At 37.7% G+C, this 20,000-nt stretch overlaps 2 protein-coding genes across 4 annotated transcripts in view; both read right to left on the reverse strand.

The window, feature by feature from the left end:
- Positions 1 to 2,587: 2,587 nt before the first annotated feature.
- Positions 2,588 to 6,033, reverse strand: LOC130230433 (tubulin alpha-1A chain-like). Its single transcript, XM_056459435.1, has 4 exons — positions 5,948 to 6,033; positions 5,535 to 5,757; positions 4,065 to 4,213; positions 2,588 to 3,990 (listed from the first exon to the last, which is right to left on the reverse strand). The coding sequence occupies exons 1-4, from the start codon at positions 5,948 to 5,950 to the stop codon at positions 3,010 to 3,012; spliced, it is 1,356 nt and encodes a 451-aa protein (XP_056315410.1). The 5' UTR covers positions 5,951 to 6,033; the 3' UTR covers positions 2,588 to 3,009.
- Positions 6,034 to 8,931: 2,898 nt separating this feature from the next.
- Positions 8,932 to 20,000, reverse strand: part of bin1b (bridging integrator 1b) — a 63,009-nt gene continuing 51,940 nt past the window's right edge. For 2 of the 3 annotated variants that reach the window (XM_056459443.1, XM_056459442.1), the window contains 3 exons: positions 15,369 to 15,434; positions 12,961 to 13,062; positions 8,932 to 12,881 (listed from right to left, as the gene is read on the reverse strand). In XM_056459443.1, the coding sequence (XP_056315418.1) occupies positions 12,780 to 12,881; positions 12,961 to 13,062; positions 15,369 to 15,434 (270 nt within the window). In that variant the 3' untranslated portion in view covers positions 8,932 to 12,779. Of the gene's footprint in view, positions 12,882 to 12,960; positions 13,063 to 15,368; positions 15,435 to 15,590; positions 15,942 to 16,314; positions 16,339 to 20,000 lie in introns of all 3 variants that reach the window. The other variant, XM_056459444.1, reaches the window with a different exon arrangement.

A 20,000-nucleotide genomic window follows, 5' to 3' on the forward strand; every position in this document is an offset into this window, starting at 1 on the left:
CTCACCTCACATTATTACAAGCCCAGTGGAAAACTGGATGAATGCTATTCTCTGTTAGACAAAAAGCATACAGGTATGATCCTATTTCAACAATTAAAGGGATAGTTCACTCATAAATTCAAATTACCTCATAATTTATTTTCCCTCACATGCTTTTAAACTGAGCTTTTTTCTGTTGAACAAAAATAGATATTTTGAAGAATGCTGGTTGCACCGAATAACTTCCATATTGGGAAAATACTATGGAAATCAGTGGGTCCCAACAACAGCATTTTTAAAAATATGTATATAACAGAAGAAGGGTAAAGGGTCAGTAAATGACTGAAGAACTTACATTTTTGGGTGAACTATCCCTTTAAGTTAATGTAATGTAATGTGTATTTATATAGCACATTTATTGTGTATGCCCATACACCCAAAGCACTTCACAATCATGAGGGGGGTTTCTCCACACCACCACCAGTGTGCAGCATCCACTTGGATGATGCGATGGCAGTCACAGGACAATGGCGCCAGTGCGCTCACCACACACCAGCTATTGGTGGAGTGGAGAGACAGTGATAGAGCCAACTCGGTAGATGGGGATGGTTCGGAGGCCATAATGGGTAAGGGCCGATAGAAGGGATTTAGCCAGGACACTGGGGTTACACCCCTACTCTCAGTGGTTGTTCTAGCTTGAATAGCACCCTGGGCGAACCACCCCATATACGCCCCCATGTAAGGTTACATCTAGTTATTATTAAAAAAAAAAAGGACCATTAAACATGTACGTTCTAAAAAAGTTTGTTGTTTTACCCCAAATTTGGGTATAATATGGACAAAACCAGAAATGGAATGATTAAAAATATTAATATTTATTATTATGGGATGCACGGTGGCACAGTGGGTAGCACGTTCGCCTCACATCAAGAGGGTTGCTGGTTCGAGCCTCGGCTGGATCAGTTGGCGTTTCTGTGTGGAGTTTGCATGTTTTTCCTGTGTTGGCGTGGGTTTCCTCCGGGTGCTCCGGTTTCACCAACAAGTCCAAAGACATGTGGTACAGGTGAATTGGGTATGCTAAAGTTGACCATAGTATGTGTGTGAATGAGTGTGTATGGATGTTTCCCAGTGATGGGTTGCAGCTGGAAGGGCATCCGCTATGTAAAACCTATGCTGGATAAGTTGGCGGTTAATTCCGCTGTGGCGACCCCAGATTAATAAAGGGAGTAAGCCGAAAAGAAAATGAATGAATTAATATTTATTATAAATAAAATTATTATTATTATTATTACTGTTGTTGTTGTTATACAATTATTATTCTAAATAAATAACAGAAATCAATCCTAAATGTAACTGGAAAACAATGTAAAGACAAAACTGGAGTGAAATGCTAAGATCACTTGAGAATTTTTTTGCATGAATATTAAAGACAATTTTATAAAATACAAAAAAAAATAGATGTTTTATAGAATTATCTGTTCATCTTAGACTCGACTCAAGGCCTAGATCTAATGTAGTCTTACTTCCGTGACTCTTTATCCCTACTTTCTGCTTCATAGCCATGCTTTGTCAAAATAATGTCATCATCCAATTATATTATATAATCTTCGGTTTTCTCAAGTAGCAAAACTCGCTGTGTGCTGACACCTCGTGTCATAAAGTATGAGCATGAGTGCGAACGCGTTTTATCGGCGTGCATTTTTGTTTTTTCTTTCACATCGTCTTCCCGTGCCGCCCCCAGTAAGATGCCACCCTGGGCGATCGCCCATATTGACAATGCCTAAATCCGCCACTGCCTACTCTTTACAAGAAGTGCCATGGGATTTTTAATGACCACAGAGAGTCAGTACCTCGGTTTAACGTCCCATCCGAAAGTCGGCACTCACTGACAGTATAGTGTCCCCTTCATTTTACTGGAGTATTAGGACCCACACAGACCGCAGGTTGAGCGCTCTCTTCTGGCCTCACTAACACCACTTCCAACAGCTACCTAGTTTTCCCATGTGGTCTCCCATCCAGGTACTGACCAGTCTCATCCCTGCTTAGCTTCAGTCAGTAACCGGTATTGGGCTGCAGGGTGATATGGCTGTGAGTTCCTAGTTTTTTTTTAAAGATAGTTTTAGATTGGCGGTTCATTCCGCTATGGCGACCCCTGATAAATCAGGGACTAAGCCAAAGGATAGTGAGTAGTTTTCGATTGGTGATATGGGGCTTTACCTGAAGATTTTATTTTAATATTAGTCTAGGAAAGACATTTGAGTGCCAAAAAAGTGTGTAGAAATTATATTAAAGTAACATTTATGTAATTTGTCAAAAGGTCCTTTTAAAGATGTTTGCCACTTTATATTATAGGGATTATAAATATCACTGGGAATTGTTGTAACATGACTTTAAACCTCAAGTCTGCACAAGGGCAACTCAGGCATGCTTAAACACACTTGACTGACTCATGGTCTAAAGTCATGCAAATTGTGATAGAATGTAAAACTGTTGTTGATTGTTTCCATGCCACCCAGAGTGAGTGCTCCATTTGCATTCTCTTGGTCTTAAGCCAAACGAATTACAAAGACATTACACAAGCAGTTTTCAGGTGGCTCAGTACGGCCTGATCTTTTATTCTCACTCAAGAGCACTTAAACCAAGAAAATGAAAGCTGTTTACACTGTAGTGGTTAGCATTGTAGCAGTTCTCAATGTTTTTGTCTATGTAGTACCTTTTGCAAGTACTGGTTATCATTTTGCTAATGACCTGAGTTTTACGCGACAAGAAAAAAATGCCCATATGAAGTCATTAGATGATATCGCCTTAACCTTTATGGTTTGTCATGTGCGCATGGAGGTTGGCCTGCATGTGGACAATTTGTTTATACTATACACAGACAACCAACAGACACCACACATAAGTAACAGGAAAATCTGAGTAAAAAATAAAAACTACTTGTAAAACACATCTTTAAAAAGAGGCTGGAGAACATAAACAATATTTTGCCAGTGAAAATGCATTTTTTAAAGCTAAAAAGAGCGGTGTTTTTTAATACTCCTCTCCTTCTTCCTCTCCTTCTTCTCCGAGGCTGTCTGTGCCCACCTCTTCATAATCCTTCTCCAGGGCAGCCATGTCTTCTCTGGCCTCTGAGAACTCTCCCTCCTCCATTCCTTCACCCACATACCAATGAACAAAAGCTCTCTTGGCATACATCAGATCAAACTTGTGGTCCAGACGAGCCCATGCTTCAGCAATGGCCGTGGTGTTGCTCAACATACACACGGCTCTCTGCACTTTAGCCAGGTCTCCTCCGGGAACCACAGTTGGGGGCTGGTAGTTGATGCCAACCTTGAACCCAGTGGGACACCAGTCTACAAACTGGATGGTACGTTTGGTTTTGATGGTGGCGATGGCAGAGTTGACATCTTTGGGTACGACATCTCCACGGTACAGCAGACAGCAAGCCATGTACTTGCCGTGACGAGGGTCGCACTTGACCATCTGATTGGCTGGCTCAAAACAAGCGTTGGTGATTTCTGCAACAGACAGCTGCTCGTGGTAGGCTTTTTCTGCGGAAATGACTGGAGCGTAGGTGGCCAGAGGGAAGTGGATACGTGGATAGGGCACTAGGTTAGTTTGGAACTCGGTCAGATCTACATTCAGGGCTCCATCGAAGCGCAGGGAGGCGGTGATGGAGGAAACGATCTGCCCAATCAGCCTGTTGAGGTTTGTGTATGTTGGACGCTCAATGTCTAGGTTTCTTCTGCAGATGTCATAGATGGCCTCATTATCCACCATGAAGGCACAGTCAGAGTGCTCAAGGGTGGTGTGGGTGGTGAGGATGGAGTTGTAGGGCTCCACCACTGCTGTGGACACTTGGGGTGCAGGATAAATGGCAAACTCAAGTTTGGACTTCTTTCCGTAGTCAACAGAAAGCCTTTCCATAAGGAGGGAGGTGAACCCAGAGCCAGTGCCACCACCGAAACTGTGGAAGATCAGGAAGCCCTGGAGCCCAGTGCACTGATCAGCCTGCAGGATTCAACAGAGAGATTATTCAGAGGTCCAAAAGAAAAAGCCAACATTTGAACCCAAGATTGTCTTACCAGCTTGCGAGTTCTGTCCAGCACCAGATCAATGATTTCTTTGCCAATGGTGTAGTGACCACGAGCGTAATTATTGGCTGCATCTTCCTTACCGGTGATCAACTGTTCAGGGTGGAACAGCTGGCGGTAAGTACCTGTGCGCACCTCATCTGGAAAATGAAATTGCATTTGTTTTTAGCAGATTATTCTTCATACAACGTACATTGAGTACAGGTTAGAGGTCTGAAGTACTGTGGCTCTTCTGCAGGATCTGACCAGTTTTTTTTCAACGCAGAGTTTATTTTTTAATGACATTTTTGCCTTGAACTGTGAGTGCACAGCCACAAGTTGTGGAAGCTTTTCATTGCTTGATTTCATTACAGCTTGCGCTAAGGACTGTATACACCCATTGCATGGATGGACCAGTGATTACTTTAAATCTATCAGGTAACGTGTCACAGCGTCAGTTCACTGCTTCAATCTTTCGCTTTCACGCTTGTACTTAGTAATTTTAGCGAAAACCTCAGATACTGTTGGTTGGTTCCTGTTGGTTGTGGACCTTTTTTACCAACTAAGTTTGTCGACGCCATTATAACGACACAGATCATTCTGCCTATTCATGCCAGACTAATGCGGAAAAGGTGATTGACAGGTGGCAATTTGTGTGTAACTTATGTTTATTTATTTATGATTTGGTTATGGGTAAAACAAAGACCATGCGGGTCAGGTAGTTGCAACGTTAGGCTACAAATAATTAATTTGCAATTAATTAATTAATTATTAAAAAATATTTTAATATTATTAAAAAACCTATGAGAACGATGCCATCGTCCATCGCGATGTTTCACATTAGACATTGTACGATGCCAAATTGGTCAACATCGCCCAACCCTAGTTCATCCATTTATTTATTTTCCTTCAGCTTAGTCCCTGATTTATCAGGGGTCACCAAAGCGGATTGAACCGCCAACTATTCCAGCATATCTTTTACACAGCGGATGCCCTTCTAGCTGCAACCCAGCACTTGGAAACACTACGGCCAATTTAGTTCATCCAATTCATCTATACCACATCTTTGCACTGTAGATGAAACCCACTCAAACATGGTAAGAGCAGGCAAACTACACACAAAAATGCCAACTGACACAGCCGAGACTCGAACCAGCGACCTACTTGCTTTGAGGTGACAGTGCTAACCACTGAGAAAACATGTTACAAATTAAGTATTGTTAAATGTTAATTGTTGCACAGCCTACATTTTTTATTTATTTTTCTTTCAGTAGCGTGAGATTGTGAAAATGAAATGCAAATTTAGCTAGACGTGGACTTTTGGTGAACAAAAAGTGAATATATAGCAGGTGCGGTGGTGCGAAACAAAACCCAGTGGGAGTGGGTGGGAGCAGAAATGATAACACAGTCACACACAGACCTCTAGTACAGTTAGTCATTTCATTCAAGTATAGCGTATTATAAGAGAATCAGTTTCATTACCAATGACAGTGGGCTCCAGGTCGACAAAGACTGCTCTTGGGACATGTTTTCCAGCTCCCGTCTCACTGAAGAAAGTGTTAAAGGAGTCGTCGCCCCCGCCGATCGTTTTATCACTTGGCATCTGGCCATCTGGCTGGATCCCATGCTCCAGGCAATACAACTCCCAGCATGCATTGCCCATTTGCACACCTGCCTGGCCAACATGGACTGAGATGCACTCACGCTAGAGTTTAAAAGAGAAGCATTTTAATATTGATTTAATGAACACATAACTAAAACGAAAAACAATATCAAGATTTACACAAAAAAGTCAGAAATATTCCTGAAGACATTCATTAAAAGTGCAAGTCATGTCCAGTCATTCACTATCATAAATAATACATCAGATGAATAAATCATTTAAGATGCCTTACCATTGTAGAACTTTCCTCTGGCCGACGTCAAAAGTTCGGTTGAGAAATCTTGTGTATGTTCTCTGTGACAATGTCCTCACTATATAAAGGCCAAGCTGATGCCATGGTAACAGGGTTTGTTGTTGGCAACAAAGGGGTTAAGCCAAATTATGTCAATGTCAATAATAGATGACCGGAGTGCGCTCAACGAACCGGCCTAGTTACATCCCAGTGCTTCAAGATTCCTGCAAAAGACACACACTAACAGGCCTACACTTGTCCATTTATCCACAGTTATTAATATTTAACCTTACTTGTGGATCAGTTCTCAAAAAAAAAAAAAAAAGCTTGTAAAGTGATTGTTTAGAGTCAAACCTATAGGTTTCAACTTTGTTTTTACAGCAATGGTTAATAGAAGAATCATTCTTCTTACCCTAAAACCCATTCGGTGACAAGTTCCTAAAACAACCTTATTTCCTTATTGGTGATGAATAAGAAATCATTCTTTTTTTCACTAAAAATAACCTTTTGTGCAATAGAAAGATCCTCTGAATGTTAATGCTTCTTTATGGAACAATCTATGCCAATGAGGACCCTTTCTTTTAAAGTGTAGTTAAAACTGTTCATTCTAAACCCCAAGGTGAAAGGGAATCCTCTGTTGCCTTGCTTCACATTTTACATCGCTCACAATTAAACATAAAAAATTCATAAACTGAGGTTTCAAACTAGAGATCTGTATTCACCCTGCTTGACTCGATCACATTTCTTGCAAAGTGGAGTTCAATTTCCAAATGAAAGACGATAGTGTTTGGTAACTCTGGTAGACTTAAGACTTAAAGTCTAACAATAATCAGCAGTTCCTTACACCATTTAAGGTCTGTGCAACTTGACGTTTGCAGTTCCTTGCCCGATAGTATCTCTTAGTATCCCAATGTCTTATTTAGCTTATTAAAGGTGCAGTAGGTGATTGTCTTTAGAAACTTTTTTTTGTGCTGGTTAAAAGTCTCTTCACATTCTAATAGTACTGATTAAAGTAAATCTAAATGTATTTATATGTATTTTATATTCTGAATGAGGCATAAGACTAAAAATGTTCATCCAATTAAATATTGTCAGACTGATAATTCCCAATATTCTGATAAGTAGCCCAAACTGTCTGTCAGCAAATGTAGATTTGTACAATTGCGCACCTCTGTTTACACAGATCCGTCGTTTGCGCGTGCACCGCGGGTGGACACGGGTGACAGCAGTAAAAACAAATGCTGAATCAAAACTTTTTAAAATCCTGAATCAATATTGGAGTTAGTTTTGCACACTGGAGGAAGGATGACCCCATGGCTGAAGTATTTCTTTTAGGTAATGTTCTGTATTAAAACTCTTTTAGTCACGCAAAGCTGATGTAGATCGAGTTGTTTTACGAATGGGTTATATGCACAGAAGTGTTGTTCAGCCACTGAATCTTCCGGTGAAAGATTGATGTGACTATTTTCAGTTTCATAAGGGACCATTTACAGCATCCATAATGCAGATTTTTATTTAGTTTAACAAAACATCAGTAAATAGCGCTATTCCGTCTTTGTCTCAGGTAGTTAGTTTGCCGTTATTACTGAAATGTGTATATTCCATACAAAGTGTGAAGCAGATTGGCTTGTTCTACTTGCATGAATCGTGGTTCCCCAAGCTTACTGGCACTGCTTTCAGGGTGTGCGCTCAGCAGCCACATCTTAATAAAACTATAGCACTTCATACTGAAACTTCATACCCAATCTTTTTTTTTTTTAATCGATATTGACCATGGTGTTTGGTCAATAAATATCGATACCGATTTTATCAGCAAGCCCTACCACTAAGCATACAGTAGTCGCTTTAGGACAAAGCACGTGAGAGAGCGAGACCAGGGATCCTTGCATACATGAAATACTGCACATTATGCTTGTAAACTACATAACTGAAAACGTACTAGATATAATAACAGTTTTTCATTGGGACTGTAGTATTATATAAAGTACTATAAAGTTTTCTAACTGGTGAATGACATGATCTAGTGGGTCTCTGTCATCTTTAATGTGCGTGTTCGTGAATTTAGGAGGCATGGCTTTGGACGGCAGGGGAGAGATTGTGTTTGAAAGGTATTATGCTAACTGGTTAGCATTTAGGCAGATCACCTACTGCACCTTTAAAGAACAGGCAGGTGTGGAAAGAAAACTCTTAACAGGAACAGACAGGAACAGCAACCCTTGGTTAATGTCCTTATTTGTAATGTCAAATCTTCCTGCATAGACTTTACATTGTATACTTATGAAAATGAACTATGTTTTTTTTCTACACAAATACTAAGGAAGTCAATAGCTGCTTTCTTTAAGTTTATCTTCCTTCATGTTAACCAGATGAAATAAACTCAAGTAGGTTTGGAACAAGTGGAGAATGAGTAAAAGATTTTCAGTTTTAGGTGAACTATCCCTTCAAGTGCAGTGCAGTGAACAATAACATGGAAAAAAAAACACATCATGATATGTGGAAACCAAGCACCAGCATCATGTTGTCAGCATTTGCTTGGGCAAATACCACTTCCACTTCTTTAAGCTAAATGTGAAGCATATCATCTGTAGACTTCCTTTTTTCCTCTTCATATACAGACTGCAAGATCTACTTCTCTAAAAGCTTTGTTTCGGTCTCTATGTAAACTGTGCTAACCGTCCCAATCTCTCACCTGAAGCTCTTGCCTTGTCATTTCTGCACCCTAATTAAATCTCTACACTATTGTTAACCGTCTGTGTGGCCATGGAGCCCAAGAACAAACATTTCTCATCTCCTCCCTGAACGCTCCCATGACAATAATTGCAGATGAATGGTATAATCCAGCTTTGTTTAAATTAGCTGTTATTAGCTGCTAGCTTATAATAGGATGTCAGTCAACGTGCTGTTATTAGTTTTTTTTCAAATCAGTAATATAAGAAGCTCTTATAGTGTGTTAAATCACATGACAATAAAAACAGGACACTAGATTCGATGTTCAGGATGGTTTTCATTTTAATAAGCTCTTCAAGGCTGCCAGACAGGGCGTTTCTTACAAAGAACTGCATGTTAAGACAGAGCATCCTAAGCTACCAAAATGCCGTGGGACGCTTTCTGATAAAACATAATACATTGCCACAGGCTATTAAAATATGAAAACCTTGATCATTCCGAAGTCACCAAAAATGTATCATTTTAGGCAGAACCTTGAATAGACTAGACCTCTTGCTGTCTGTTTATTTCAATAAAATATTGTAATATTCAAATTGATTCAAATGTAGGTAAGCGCATGTAAACAGAATAATATATAAATTTCAGATTTACACAATAGAGCCTGACAACGTCGCACCTGAAATTACATAGGAGTAAGAGTTTACAAATTAGCAGCTAATTTACCCTGCTTGGGAGATTTCCGTAATGTTTTGGCAAAAGTAGATTGCTAGCATATTTGATATTATATTTTAGCATAGGCGTTAAATCAGAGGGCTGTTCGCTAAATATTTGCAGCACGTTAGCATTTACAATAATCCATCTTAACCGAAATGTGTTGAAATGCTGCATTTAAGTCAGTAGCTATGTTTTCAAACAAAAATGCTAATTAAATTTACGCGTAAAACTGGAACATTGCATAAAATATGTGCAAATAAAGCAGCGTTTTCATCCAACGACTCAAAGAGAACAAAGTCGTCCTGATTAACTGGCGCCAAATATCAAATGTAAAAACGTAATTTGCTGCAATAGGAGAAGCTGTGTGAATCTTTTCTTTGTTTAATAAATGACTTGCGCCTCAGAAGACAATGCAGACACACAACGAACGTCTTTTCGTTATTTTTCTTAGGAAATAAAGAGTTGCGCATATGTTTTTTTATGCGGATTTTTAAAAATTTATGCACATCTTGGTGTTTCTGTCCAAAATGCGCAGAAAAATAAGTGGATGAAAACATAGCTATTGTCATTTTAACGCTATCTCATGGCAATTTGTAACTATTTGATTTAGTGGTGAATTCGTATGCATTTGTACGATCTCATTCGTACAATGTAGTATGATTTGCTCATCACCAATGACGGTTGGGTTTAGGGGCGGGGTTTGGTGCCTCTTTTTAAAAATTGCAGCTTCATACGACTGAATTCGTAAACTAACTTAACGTAAAATTGTTACGTTTCCTCATGAAATCAGGCTGGTTACTTCTAAACAATTCGATTTCATTTTTCCACCAGAAGAAATCAACATTTTATAAAACTGAATTTTATTACAAAATAGATATTTGCGCAGATATTTCTATTGACGCAACTCTAATCAAAGGATCAGTGCATCGCAGACTACAAATCTATGTTTGACCTGATTTTCTACTTCAATGTTAGTACGTTGATCTCCAGTTCTTTAAAGAATAAAGCTTCGTTCACCCGTCTAAAAGATCTATAAACATTCAAGCAACCGTGATAAATATTTAAACCTCTTCGGTTCTAAAATGCATCACAAAAAAAATGTGTTTCAAGATAACAGTTGTTCATACAGTACAACCACAGTGGTTTGTCCCATAAACATAATTGTCTTAACATTTGGTGGCAAATACCTCTCAATGACAGAAAAAAAACATAAATTTGTGATTAGCCCCTCGCATGCTAGAAACCCTCTGAAGGCGTTTAAACAACACAATTTTCAACTACAAATCGAAAACATTTGAATGCATTTAGGTCAATAAAACTGTTTTGGGAGCCTGAAAATACTAACGTTTGAAAGCATGGTTCAATGTGGATGTTTTTGATTGTATTGTATGTTTTTATATGGGTAGTGTTCATTTTAGAGCATTGTTGTTTTCTAAAAGTATCATTCAATTTTATAATATTGTAGAACTAAGATATTAAGGGGACTCATGCTCACCAGACTCAAGACGTAATGAAATCATCCCAGACAAAATTAGCACTGATTTTAAAGTCAACATGAAATCGAGTTTGTGTTTTCCAATTTACTCCTGAAATCTGACATTTATTTGAAGAAAATAGAATATAATGTGCAGCATGTGTTGATTATAGATTTGAAACTAATTGATTTGGGAATTTGAGATTGTTGATAAAATATCCAAAGTCTGCTCATGTTGTAAACAATACACCTTTAGTTGACATTGATTGAGATGCTATCTTTAGTATTTAACCCTTATGATTTTACAATATGCTAAACAAGCACTGAAGAATTGTCTAAATTGCCCTTTTTTTAAGTTGTTCCAGTTGGGTAAACTATAGTAGTGAAACGGAAACTGAACAAGGACAATATTTGCTGCAATAGCTAAAACAATAGAAGTTCAAAAGCAGTTAAAACCTTTTTTTCTGTATGTTACTGGCAAGTTAACAAAGCACAGATATAATGTTTAGACTTTGCTAGATTTACAATGATAATTTCTGTGATAGTGTATCATCCAGCAAAATTATTTGCCCGCAGAATTGATTTTCTACCATTTCTACCTTCATAATGCCATTTCTTTTCAATAATCATCTTGTTAACTGTATCTGTGTTGCCTTTTATGTTAAATACTTAACCGCATACAATTATTTTAATCATTCAGAGTACCAAAATCATTCACAATTCACAGGGGGAATACATGCATTTACATGACAAGCACAATACACAAATATATGTAAAAATTATAGATTTTTTTGATTACTGCTCTTAAAATGTACTCACAATCTTAATTTCCTGCCACAGCAGAATGAACCACCAATTACTCTGGCAGTTGTTTTACATAGAGGATTCCTTTGCAATTGTAATATCGATACTTTTTTATGTTTAGCGAAATGGCACTCTATATCTGCTATACAGATGAGCATGTCGATCCACAACGTCAGTTGAGTGCAAGTTATAACTAGGGCCAGACGGAATCTGGATTTATCCAGAATGATTTTGGGAGTATCATAACTAAAACCTTAATACATGAAATGAAAAATAAGAACTTTTTAACTTTAACGTTTACAATGCAAATCCAATTAGATCCACTTTATTTGGTAAATAAAGCAAGTCTCTTATATAATATATCTACTAAAAGACAGAACATAATACTTCACTCACTGTATTGTAAATAAATCATATGAATATTTTCATGTTCGTCAATAATATTATTGAAATTAATTTAAAAACTGAATAAATATAAATTTACACACATTTACACTAGTAAATAAACAGAATCTGCGTAAATCTGTGAAATTCTGAGCGCAGATTCAGTGTGGGCCTAGTTATAACCTATTATAATAATGTCTACAATGTGAAATGAGAGAATTTGTGACGGTTACTTTTTTCACTTTGACTCACTGGTGAATAATCTAATTTATAGCATCAAAAGAAATGTGTGATTGGTTGCAATGCTCAACACTGCAAGAAACAAATGATGCAATGTGCACAGAGCTTAACGCACCAAACTATTTATTTAACGCTTTTACATTTAGTTTATTTGTGCAGCTTATTCAACCTTCAACAATTTTGAATTTGTGTGGCACTTCTGCTCTAAGTCTGTGTTAAATTCGGACCCTTGTGTCGTCATAATCTGTGAAAAATTTCATGTTGACTTTAAGCTGAATCGTGCGACTTTCCAAAATGGCTCAATAACAAACACAACTCAAATCGGCCCCCAGCGTTCATTCCAACCTGGGATCTATCACTTTACACGCATCTGACGGCCTTAATCTGACTCCAGTTCTACAAAAGCGATGACAGTATGCTGAAGAAACTTTTTTTTTTTGCTTGTGAAGCCATTATTTTTCAAGATGTTTTATAAAAAACGTTATCACAGTAGAGTAGAAGTGAGAAAACGGAGGATGAGAACAGGTGGATGTGAGAAGTCGGTTCCGCTCACAGTTTCTGGGTGAAGTTTTCAGGGAAGACTCCTTTAGCTTGGAGGTTTTTATTCTGAAGCCAGTGGGACTCTTTTACACCCATTAACCAGCCATCATCCTGCAAACACACAACATAAGTGATTATATTACTGAATTGGAGTGAGTGTGTATGTTTGAGCATGTGTGCTATGACTGACCGCTTCATCTGGGTTGGCAAAGGGAAGCACAAGCACAATGTCACCAGCCTTCAGGTCAAGTTCGTCACTGTCTGTTGCACTGTAGTCGTGCATTACTTTCACCTGCAACAACAAACATGTTAGTAAATTCTATTGTAGACATGAATACATACAGTAGTACACTATTTGAAACTCTAGAGTCAGCGTAAGGAAGGTTTACATCAAAAAATACAACTATAATATCATGCACACCAACTCTGTGGTTATGTTGTTTGCTGCTGGAGTCTGATTGGCTTTTGTCATTCATCAGCATAAAAAATAGTGTTCCTCTGTTCTGTAATCATTTCATTTTGGTGCCAGACATCACCTTGAGGAATCACTGTAGGAAAGGATTTTTTTTAATGTGGCATTGCATGTTGATACCAGTAAAAGCAGTCTGATTTCAGAAAATGCTGATCTACCCAAATTTTCACATGCAAAAATCTCTATGGTACATAGAGAATGGTTTGACAGAGATAATATCCTGTGAGTGGCCAACACAATCTCATAGCAATTCATACCTTTTTGATTTAGTGGCTAATTCGTACAATCTAATTTGTACAATTTGCTCATGGGTTTAGGGGTGGGATTGGGTGCCACGTCCCCTTTTTAAAATCGACTGAACTCATATGAATTCATACGAATTAGCCACTATTAGTTACGTTTCCTCCTGAGATCAGGTTGGAGTGGCAGTCCTATAGCTGATAACTGTCTGGCAACAGTCATTTAAGTTACACTGGGACGACTTTCACATGTGATTATTATAGATGGTTAATACCTTGTGACTCTGGGGGGTTGACATTCTGATTAATAAACTGTCCAACCAATTCTCTTTGCTCATGTACTTTGATGTGCTGAAGTTAATTAAATTCATGTTTATTAATGTAGCGCTTTTCACAATATAGATTTAGAAGCTTAACGTAGTTCCAGTCCAGATTTCAGAGTTGAAGTTTAGTTTAGTTCAGTGTGGTTTAAATTTAAGGCATTACATTTTTGCTCTAGCTTAAAAGTAAGGCCAGACAGAATCTGCAGACATTTTTGCTATTTCTGCACAGAATTTTGTGAGAAATCTGCGGATTTATGTGGAACGATTTTGCGAGAATTGTAACTAAAAACTTAATATATGAAATAAAAAATAAAACCTTTGTAATAACTTATTTCATGTTTACAATGCAAATCCAATTGATTGGTAAACAAAGCAAGTCTCTCATATAATATATCTACTAAAAGACCGTATGGTAAATAAATCATATGAACATTTTCATATCAGTCGATAATATTACTGAAATTTATTTAAAAACTGAATAAATATGTTGGCGCCAGTGGTGTAGTGGTTGTTGCGTCGACACATGCACTCCGGTGCTCACGATGACCCGAGTTCGATTGCGCCTCGCAGTTCTATGCAGATCCTTCCCCTCTCTCTGCTCCCCATGTTTTCCTGTCAGTACTCTCTACTGTCCTCTCAAATAAAAGGTGAAAACCCCGAAAAAAATATTATTAAAAAAAAAAACAATAAATATAAATTTACACACATTTACACAAGTAAATAAATAGACTCAATGATGGGCTAAGAATCTGTGGATTCCGTGTGGGCCTACTTATAACTTATACTAACCACTATACTACTGAAACGATCATGTTGCCAATTTGCGTGATCAATAATCGTCAAGGTGTGTACGAGGCTTTAAGGTCTGCAAAAGAGCATCTTTGAATATAACAAGTCTAACATTAAAAGCAGATGAGCCAAACTAGTGAAAGAAGAGAAGTAGTTTGTCTGGCCTGATGAGTCTCGATATTGCCTTCAGATGGATGTTCAGTGACGTTCATTTGGACTAAACAAAACCTATCCTTCCTTCTATCAATGATGCTGGTGTATAATCTAATCTGTGAGGGATATTTTGCTGGAACACTTCGGTTCACTCAGTATCAACTTACACTACATCTCAAAGCTCAAATCCCCTCAAACTACTTTACTGATCATTCATTCATTTTCCTTTGGCTTAGTCTCTGTTTCAGACGTCGCCACAATGGAATGAACTGCCAATTATTCTGGCATATGTTTTACGTAGCGAATGCTTCCAGCCGTAGCCCAGTACTGGGAAATATTCATACACACTCATTCACTACGGCCAATTTTAGTTTATTCAACTCAACTACACCACATGTCTTTGGACTGTGAAGGAAACAGGAGCACCTGGAGGAATTCCAGAAGAACACGGGGAGAACATGCAAACTCCACACAGAAATGCCAACTGGCCCAGCAGGGACTCGAACCAGTGACCTTCTTGCTGTGAGGTGATAGTGCTACCCACTGAGCCACAGTGCAACCTTTTTCCTGATCATAATGATTCAAATATTCTCTGGCATCTCGGTTTGACAATGAAACTTACCTTAAAGAGAACAGATGGAGGAAGCTCTGCATCTGAGGAGCCATTTGTCACCGTTGGGGCTTCATTCTAAATACCAAAAAAAAGAGAAGAATTAACCACATCTAAGCAACTCAAGAATAAATCAAACCTGTTGTACACAGAAAACATGTACACGAACACAGAAACCACATCACCTACTCCTAGACCATCCTAACAGTTAATCAAGACTCCTATTCTTCTTACACTCTGAAGCTCCTCCCACTGAGGCGGCCCTGACTCCACCTCCCAATCCTGAGCAGCATCATTGGCCCAGTTAGTCTCTGTGTCCTGCTCTTGCCCTACCTGGGACCCTTCCTCATCCCAGTGCTCATCCTCCCAGTCTGGCTGTGCAGGCGCAGTGGTTTGACCATCCCAGCCTGACTGGGCAGGCGCACCGTCTTGTTCGTCCCAGCTAGGAGGTTCATACGACTGGACGGCAGGAGTTACATCATCATCCCATTCAGGAGCAGCATACGGCTGACCGTAAGGTTGCGCATCGGCTTCGTAATCTGAATCCCACTGCTGAGAGGGACTGACAGCGGGGCTCTTAGCGGGCTGGGATGGGGAGGAAGGGTCGGCAGATGGGATTGTTTTTTATTTTGGATCATGGACAAATATTTAGGGTAGAAACACAGGAATAAAGCACCAATAATTTAAAAGAAAAGGGAATAAGTCAAGGAAAACAAAGAAAAGAGGCATTAATAACTTACAGTTGAAGTCAGAATTATAAGCCCTCCTGAGATATTAGCCCTTGTACCTAAAGTGTCCATATTTGTACCTCAAGGGTTTATATTAGTTCCAAAAAAAGTGTATTTTTAGGCACTAATATGTACATATAAAGTACCAATATGCTGCCTTTGAAAGCATACTATGATTTCTGAGTGTATGATCCAGAACAAGAGAGAAGTGATCCATTGCAAACTCTTACCTCCCATGAATTCCACGAAGCCCCCTTCATGAGGCAGCACAGAATGAAAGAGATCAATGAGGCTTACAGTAAGAGTTCAAGGTACATCTATTTCCATGTGTAACAGTGAGCAGAGAGCTCTCATAAACCGCAATAACAAGAGCTTATGCTCATGACAAACAGCACTCAGAGTGTTTTTTTGCAGCAAATAGGCATGAGAGGAAAGCATTTGCTAAAGGTGCGGAGATCTAACAGTGGATATTGGAACTCAATCGTAAGAGGACAAGAAATATACAATAACCAGTGATGGAAAGAGTACTGAAAAGTTAAACTCAACTAAAAGTACCATTGCTTGCCTAAAAATATAGTGCAAGTAGAGTAAAAGTATATGCTGTGAATATTACTCAAAGTATGAGTAAAAAGACCTTTTAAAAGTACTCAAGAGTAGTGAGTATTACGCTGTTAAAAAGCTGATGCATTTACTTGTAATTTGTGCATGTGTGTGTAACCATAACATTCTGTAGTGCATTTAGTTATTGCCCAGCAGGCACACAATGTCATAAGACGTTAATGTTAGGTTAGATTTAGGTGGTGATGTCAGGTGACCAAAATTCAATGTCTAGCCAGCATCTAAGGACAACATTATTTTGATGATCAATAACGATGTCAAATGAGGTTGATATTTGTGTCAGAAAGTGACCAAAATTCAATCGCATGTTGAAGAAAAGAAGTGGATTAAAAGTACTGATACAGCACTAAAAATGTACTCAAGGGAAAGTAAAAGTACACTTTTAAAACTACTTAGTAAATTACAATTCTGAGGAAAACGACTCAATTACAGTAATTTGAGTATTTGTAATTTGTTACTTTACACCACTGACTATAACTATTCCCACATACCTGTCAACCCTCCCGTTTTTCTAGGGATTCTCGCGTATTTTACAATTCTATCCCACTATCATCCTGTAAAGGTATTTACCCGTATTTTCAATCTTCCTATGAAGGGTGGCAATAAACATTAAAGGGTCGATCCTCCCTATACACAACCCCTACCACCGAACCACCAGAGGACGCTCTTTGCTCTTAAATGTGAATCTGTTTTGTGCTTTCATTTTATTTAGGCATGAAAACATTTTGAAATAAATATAAAACGGCGGGATTCCATTCCTTTCCATTACAGGCGCCGTTGCCCTTATTTTCACATCCCAATGTTGACAGGAATGCTATTCCCACACAGATGTAGTAGAATATATAGACTGTAAAAAGATAGAATTAATACGTCTTTCTTGTTTTCTACTTTCCATTTGAATGAATATATATATATATATATATATATATATATATATATATATATATATATATATATATATATATATATATATATATATATATATATATATTTAATAATCCTGTGATTCAAAGCTGAATTTTTATCATCATTACTTCAGCCCTCACTGTGTCACATGATCCAGTGTTCATGTGACTCCAGGGTCACATGAATGATCCTTCAGAAACGACTATTTTACTGTCTTGCTGGTTAAGAAACAGTGAAATTAGCAGTCAAAACTACTTTTTTTTTTTTTTTTTTAGAAAACTTCAGAGTTAATTATTTTTTACAAATTTCTTCATGATACCCTAAATTGTGATGAACAGAACAAAAGGGCAGCGCTTTATTTAAAATAGAACACTTTTGTAACATTATAAATGTCTTCTGCTGTCACTTTGAAAATAAATGAATGCATCATTGCTGAAAAGATTATTAGTTTAAGAAAGTAGTAGTATTACAATAAATAGAAAAATATCTGCTGATCTCAAAGATGTTTAACATAAACCACATGCAAGTGACATGCAGAGGTAGAACAGATAAACCATATAGGGATATTTCCAGTCCTCAAAAATACAAAGCAGTCAACATTTGAAGTGGATCAAAGCCGTTCAAAGTTGCCCTAAAATGATTGAACACCTATTCTATTCAAGTGTTGCCTACTGTATGTATGTATGTATGTATCAGTGGTGTAGTCCTTGCTATATGCACGTATACTCAGTATGCCTACTTTTTTCCATGAGCTGTTTAGGTATTACGACTTCTGAGGATCATACTCTCGGTATACTCACTTGTTTCGGTGATTAGACTTCCCTAATTTTTGTGTATTGAGTATTTGAGTTTTTCGAAGATCACAACAAATCAGCTGAATGATGTCTCATTGAAACATTCAAGTAAAATTATTAAACAGCATGGGCTTTAGCCCTCCTATATTTCCATTCAGCCCCCCAACACCTTTGCGATTACCTGTACACTACTAAATGATTGCCTCACTGCCCTTTAAATTTGATGTAAAAACGGCGGCAAAATCCTGCTCCTGAACTCATGTTTTAGTTAGTCAGCAAACCACAGCTGTGCAGTGTGTGTGTATATGTGTGTATATATATATATATATATATATATATATATATATATATATATATATATATATATATATATATATATATATATATATATATATATATATATATATATATATATATATATATATATATATGTATGTATGTATGTATGTATGTATGTATGTGTAAACATATATATATAAAAGATACATTGACTTTCGTCGTTTCTTTGCCTACTTTTAAAATTTGGATTGGGTGGGTAATAGTACACCACCTATTTTTAGGACTACACCACTGGTATGTATGTATATACAGTCAGGCCTGAATCCAGCAATTCTGACTTAAAGTTTTTGTTCAAATGTAAATAAAACTGAGAAACATTTTTCCCCCAATGACGCCTCTTGTACATTGTCTTATTATCTTTTGGGAGAATCCCGTGTCATTTCTTATCAAAAATAGCTTGCTGGATGAATAAAAGTATCTTTAAGTCAGAATTTGTCAGGAGTAATAATAATTTCAGGCTTGACTGTATATGATGGAAACATGCAGGAATGTCATTTCACATCAAACACGGAGACATCAACCTGTTGCATGCATTTTAGAAGGCAGAATGTTTTTGTTGACCCTCAACCCTGACCTTTACCCTTTGCCATCCTGAGCCATCCTGTTGTTTGACAGCCAGCAGATGAATTGGAGCAATGCTGACTGTTTGCAAAGCATCCAGATCTAAATCCAGCAGACTATACACTATTGGACCATTACACTGTTGTGCACAGTACAAAACAGCGACAATACTTTGGTGAAATCACTGCTTTGCAGAAAGAGAAAAGGATGGTGACAAACTTTGATCCTTTAGTTGAATATGCAGAATGGAAGTTAATAATAGGACAATGACAGTCTCTTTTGTAGAGGAAATGCAGGAAGTGCCTCTATTAAAGGGATAGTTCACCCAAAAACTGAAAATTCAGCCATCATTTACTTGCACTTCACTTGTTCCAAAACTTCTATAGTACAGTGTTTGTTTTTCCTATTAGTGAAGTCAGTGGTTCAAAATATCTTATTTAGAATAAAGAAACCCATTAGTTTGTAACCACTTGAGGTTGAGTAAATAGTGTGTAACCTTTCATTTTGGGTCCTTTTAAAAAGGAACGCTCCACTTGTTTTAAATATAGGCTCATTTAACAACTAGCTTGGAGTAAAACAGTTGAGTTTTACCATATTTTAATCCATTCAGCTAATCTCCATGTTTGGTGGGAGCACTTTTAGCTTAGCTTAGCATAGATCATTGAATCAGATTAGACCATTAGCATCATACTCATAAA

This window comes from Danio aesculapii, chromosome 6 (assembly GCF_903798145.1).
Source record: "Danio aesculapii chromosome 6, fDanAes4.1, whole genome shotgun sequence".
NCBI lineage: Eukaryota > Metazoa > Chordata > Actinopteri > Cypriniformes > Danionidae > Danio > Danio aesculapii.